Source organism: Urtica dioica, chromosome 8 (assembly GCF_054948205.1).
Source record: "Urtica dioica subsp. dioica isolate 48M chromosome 8, U.dioica_male_clone48M_v1_H2, whole genome shotgun sequence".
Lineage (NCBI taxonomy): Eukaryota > Viridiplantae > Streptophyta > Magnoliopsida > Rosales > Urticaceae > Urtica > Urtica dioica.
The window spans coordinates 38,365,212-38,371,174 of NC_142763.1; the positions used below are offsets into that span (position 1 = coordinate 38,365,212).

A 5,963-nucleotide genomic window follows, 5' to 3' on the forward strand; every position below is an offset into this window, starting at 1 on the left:
TTGGAAATCCCTTGTTTATTCACAGGAATCGGTTGGAGAACTTCCGAGAGCTGAAGAAAAAGGTCTTTAATAGACTTGAGGGCTGGATGGCCAAGACCATCTCTCAAGCGGGGCGTACTACTCTCGTACAGTCAGTGGTCCAGAATATCACTGCCTACTCCATGGCCTCGTTTCGTATCACAAAAAATTTTTGCCGGGCCCTGGACGCTGCCACGAGGAAATTCTTTTGGATTGGAGCTAGTCAACAGGAAAAGTTCTTGGCCTTGGTGAAATGGGACACCATCTGTCAACCCAAAAGCCATGGAGGTCTTGGGATTCGAAAATTTGAAGATATTAATATGGCTTTGATTGCTAAGCTCGGGTGGGGAGTTGCTGCGAAGGATAAGTCCATGTGGGTTAAAGTGCTCCAAGATAAGTATTGTGCGGCTACCTCTTTTATGCACGCGAAAATTACCTCGGGAGCGTCGAGTGGTTGGAGAGATATAGCCTTCTCAAGAAAACTTATCGCGGATAACTCTTTATTTGTGATAGGGAGTGGCAGAAAAGTCCTTATGACAAAGGATAATTGGATTCATGATAAGGGTGAGCCGATTCGAAATCTTGGAATGCCGAGTAACAACTGTTTGGTGGCTGATCTTTTCATTCAGGGCACCCGTGTCTGGGATTCCCAAAAATTTTGCGAGGCGTTTGGCGCGAAAATTACAAAAATCGTGGAAAAAATCAAACCTCGCCCCCAACCAAAAGAGGATATCCTGGTCTGGACCGCGAGCGAAAATGGTAAGTTCATCACCAAATCGGCTTATTGGCAAGCTTCGAGAGCGACCTTCAATCCGAAAGAGACTTGCTGGAAGGAAATCTGGAGTGCTCGTGCTCATGAACGCCACAAATTAATTCTCTGGAAGTTAGGCTACAACAGTTTTTTAACTGGGGAGAGACTCGGGCGTTTGCTCCGGAGATTGATGCGAACCGTCTTGCGTGTACCGACAGTGTGGAAACTGTTTCCCATGTCTTCTTTCACTGCCAATTTGCTAAATGTGTCTGGTTTGGAGCAACCTTCGATAAAAGATGGGATCAGCGCGACTCGGAACATGGCAAGAACTATTTGATGGAGATCTTGAAAGCTAACCAAGATCTCAACCTCGCGGGAGGCGAAAAGGACAGTTATCTTCGTTTGGCTGCTACTATTCTTGAGGAGCTATGGTTTCAGCGAAATGAGAGGCTCTTCAACAGCGGAACTAGCAACGTCCTAAAAGTCGTGGAAAAGATTTCCAATAAAGTCGCAGAGTACGAGAAGACCTGGAAGAATGAAGCTACTACGCCTAAGGTTACTGCCAACAACGGAGAGGAGGCGTGGCAAAAACCGGAAGAGGGCTGGTGCAAAATTAATTGTGACGCGGGTTTCAAAGATGGAAGAGCGACGACCGGAGTGATTGCTAGAGGCTACTCAGGAGAGCAAAAATGGATGTGGGCTGGTACCACCACTGCTGTCTCGGCCACTGAAGCTGAAATGGTCTCGCTGCTCCTGGGGCTGCAACTTGCGAGGTTTAGGAATCAGCACCGTATTATCTTAGAGGGAGATAACAAGGCACTAATGGACGCTCTCAACGCGGAGAAGACTTGTCCTTTTTGGTCTCTTACCCCCCTTTACGAACAGTTAACGCTGCTGTTTTCTTTCTTGATATTGAGTTTGCCTGGATTCCAAGATCTGCTAATTACTTGGCTCATGATCTTTGTCAATGGGCTAAAGTTGCAGACTTCTCTGGGTTTTGTAAGGAAAGGAAACTCCCGCCCCTTGTGCGGGAGAGACTGTTGGCTGAGGCCGGTTCTAATGAGGAAAGGGGTGCGCTTTCCACCATCGTCGCACCTAGATAGGGGGCGGTGGGGGTTTTAGGCGGCCCATTTGATTTTCAAAAAAAAAAAAAAGATATTTCTTATTTGTGTATCTAATTGGGTGAAAAAAAAAAGAGAGAGAAGAGAATTGCCTTTCATTTTAGAAAAAAGCTGTTGTAATTAGCTTTCATTTCATTTCAATCCATAGGAAACAAATGTAAAAGGAAGCTGTCTTAATTTAAGGACAGCAAGTACACTTACATGGCAAATTTTGCTCATGAGGACATTTTATCTTGGGAAAATGGGGATGTGGAGACATGTAATAGAAAAAGTACGTGGGTAAAGTGTCATAAGGCGAAATATGTAGAACTTATACCATTATTCAATATTCACTAGAAATTTATTATTTTTAAGATACTGATTATATTTATAAAACTAAAAAAGTACTATTTATTTCACATTTTATGCATGAATGAATGATTATAATTTTGTAGTAAATATTTGTAATTCGATAGTTTGTGTTTTGATTATCGGGTGAATGGATAAGACGTGTTAAGATTTTAGCAGGTCGGGATAAGTGGACCAATAGACGTGTACATTCAACTTGTTAACACTAAAATATGCTTCAATTTGAAATTGATTTTGGGTCATTATTAGTAGTATCAAGCGTTGGTAACCACTTAGCTGATATTTTTTATATTGTTAATAGTGTTGTTTATTTATTTTTTTTATTATTAAAAATATTGATTAGATAAGTAATGGGTATGGCGCTTTTCTACACGTTTATCTAGCGTTTACCCGTTATCCGAACCCGCTTCAAAAAACCGAGTATATAACCGTGTACATTTTTATAATTTAACAGTTGTGTTTTGATTTTTGAATAATATTGAATTTTCTAAGCTTGAAATTCAGTGGTGTTTTCATTAATTAGGCATAATCATAGTGATTGCAAACGACTAAAACAAATGAAACGTGTATAACCCGTGCCAATGAGAAAGGCTTGGATAAATGAATAATGTACGTAGTGGAAGATCATTACTGATGATAGGTTTTTTAACAACACAGTAATTCAATAACAATAAAAAAGAGATGATGAATTAAGCTAATAAACTTGCGCATTTGTTTAGAGTTGGTTTTAGTGGGTACAAAATTGTGGGTAAAGAAAGGAAGGGATGGTGGAGCAACATGAGAGCGGACCATCTCTGCTTGGGGTCCCTCTGGAAGCATCTTAGAAGAAAGTCCTTCCCGGCCTCGAACACGTGTTGGGGTATCTCCGGCACCAAAGGCAGACACGTCAGCGCATACATGAACTGTGCCTGAGTCATGTGATCGAACCGCCCTCTCCACACGCCCCGCCCAGTCATCATCTCCAACACAATGCAGCCCAGAGACCAGACGTCGAGCTCCGGCCCGATCGCTCCCTCCCTCACCGACTCCGGCGACATGTAATCCGGCGTCCCCCGGAACCTCCAGCAGGCCCTCATCTGAGGCTCTTCAACTTCCTTGGCCATCCCGAGATCCGCGATCCTCAGCTGCACGCCGGTGCCGTACGGAACCGGGAAGGCGAGGATGTTGGCGGGCTTGAGGTCGCAGTGGACGAAGCCTTTGCTGTGGAGTTTCAAAAGCCCTATCGCGGTCATCCGAGCGTACACTCTGACGAGGAACTCATCGGGGATTCCGCGGCGGATCAAGCGAGTTAGGGTTCCGAGCAGAGCGTAGTCGAGGAAAAGGTTGAAGAGATCGAGGCCGCTCTCTTTGGTGGCCATGGCCATGTAGCAGTGCACGATCTCGTTGCAGCCTCGGAGGGCTCTGTAGATTCTGAACTCCTTCTTCAGAGAAGCCGAGTCTTTCAGGGACGATGTTTTCACGGCCACCGGATGTGCCCGCCCCGCATTGTGTAACATCAGCATCGCCTCGTAAACGACGCCGTACGAACCTCTCCCGATCACCCGAAGCCGTTCCCACGTGATTGCCTTCCCATCATCGGAGCCCGACGACGACGACGATGATGAAACCGTCAGCTGCGACATTGTTACTTCAATTCAATTCAACCCCCGCGCGCCCTAGCGGAATTGAGAATGCTTTGAGACGATACGACCTTTCTATTCTCCGATAATGACAAAAGTGCGCAAATAGTGATTGTGGTTTTGGAAATAAGACTTCATGATTTATAACACACAGTGGGCTTTCACTAGTTTGATAGGTTTCCCAATTTCTATCCATTTTCCGGATCCTACTTCCTCTTGCTTGCTATTCGCTACACGTGTCGGTTTCTTCTTTCCAATTTTATTTATTCTCTCCTGGATTTAGTTCTACATCACTCTTCAACTATTATTCCACATTTGGATAAAACAAAAAACAAACAATTATTTTACATCATGGCCAATTATTACCCATTATTTAATACTCTAAACACGTGATTTTCTCTTCTCACTTTATATTACCACATTGTCGATTACTTTGTTATAGTTTATCAATTTGGCAAATATTTGTCGTTGAAATCAAATTTACATCAAATTTATAGCGGCATTATTTGTGAGTCGGACGATACTATGACCTTTCCATAATAAATCTTAGTTGATTATGTGACTCCCCCGCGATCTCGTGCGGTAGTTTGTATGTGTTGCGCTACTCTCCCCCGCGATAACGCTCATTATCCATAGAGGACTTCATTCAAAACTAAAAATTACATGGCGACCGTCGTAGAGAGGAGGAAGAGTCTGACAACCGTGACTTGTGGAGAGAAAGAGTAAAGCACGATGACGACTCTCGCACACCTGCGAGACAAAATTCCTAGCAAACGGATAAGTTCCACGACTGTGCGAACTTCGCGCCGCTAAACGCACAGATTGACACAATATCGTGCGTTAGCTTATACGTCTTGCACTACTCTATCCCGCGATGACGCTTCTTGTCCCTGAGTGACTAAGCGATTGCGCTTCTTGGCTCAAGTGCATAAGCGATCCCGTGTGTTAGCTTGTACGCCTTGCGATACTCTATCTCGCGATGACGCTTCTTATCCCAAAGTGTTTAAGTGATTGCACTTCTTGGCCCAAGTGCCTAAGCGATCTCGCGTGTTAGCTTGTACGCTCTACGTTACTCTATCTCGCGATGACACTTTTGTCTCATAGTGATTAAGCGACTGCGCTTCTTAGTCCAAGTGCCTAAGTGATCTCGTGTGTTAGCTTGTACGCCATGCGCTACTCTATCCCATGATGTCGCTTCTCGTCCCAAAGTGACTAAGCAATTGCGCTTCTTGGTCCAAGTGCCTAAGCGATCCCGTTCGGTAGCTTGTACGCTTCGCACTGCTCTACCTCGCGATGACAAAAGATGCCCTGAGTAGTGCACCCAAAGACGCCCTGACTGGCGCACCTAAGATGCCACATTTAGCCCTTGAGCTCGGTGGTTCTGGAAGCCACATATAGTCCCTGCTTTGCAGCAGAACTATGATAAACAACAAAAACAATACTTTTTTTTTTTTATTCAACCTTGTTTAATAGATTTTCAAAAAAAAAAAAAAAAAGAAGTTCATACAATTTATAAGCTTATTTGATTCAATCACCTTAGTTGAAAAAAAAAACATGGTATAAAGGTAAATAGATGTGCATGTACACAAAAGTTGAAACCTATTCTTACCATATTTAAGCAAATTTTGTCAAATAAAAACCTAAATCGTGCCTGTTCATAATATTGTTGAGGTACAATATAGAAATCAAAATTTAGAAGAACCCATTTTCAATCACTCAAACAATAATCTCATGTGGGCATTTTCATCTACAAGTCCTAATGCATAAATGAAATAAAATGAAGCTGAGTCAATATCCCACAAAAAAAGGCTATACGAAACAGAGAAACGAAGTGACAAAACAAATTGAATTCCAACGCAACAAGAGAGAGAGAGAGAGAGAGAGAGAGAGAGAGAGAGAGAGAGAGAGAGAGAGAGAGAGAGAGAGAGAGATCTTGGCGAGGAGATGGAGAGAATGGACGAAGATGCTATAGAGCGATGATGGAGTTGGAAACGAATTTTTCATCATGTCGTTCATCTTTGGAGAGGATCGTATTTTGTTTTCTTCATTTTCATGGCCCCTGTTCTTGCTTTTTCAGAGAGAAGGTGAGAGAGAGAGAGAGAGCTA

General features: G+C 43.4%; 1 protein-coding gene across 1 annotated transcript; it reads right to left on the reverse strand.

The window, feature by feature from the left end:
* Nucleotides 1-2,927: 2,927 nt before the first annotated feature.
* On the reverse strand, nt 2,928-3,860 carry LOC149389678 (mitogen-activated protein kinase kinase kinase 20-like). The gene has a single exon (XM_089622695.1). It carries the CDS (start codon nt 3,858-3,860, stop codon nt 2,928-2,930), a length of 933 nt encoding a protein of 310 aa, XP_089478821.1.
* Nucleotides 3,861-5,963: the final 2,103 nt, after the last annotated feature.

Excerpts from the sequence above, each read along its gene's own strand:
- LOC149389678 (XM_089622695.1), bottom strand. The coding sequence starts at position 3,860 with ATGTCGCAGCTGACGGTTTCATCATCGTCGTCGTCGTCGGGCTCCGAT.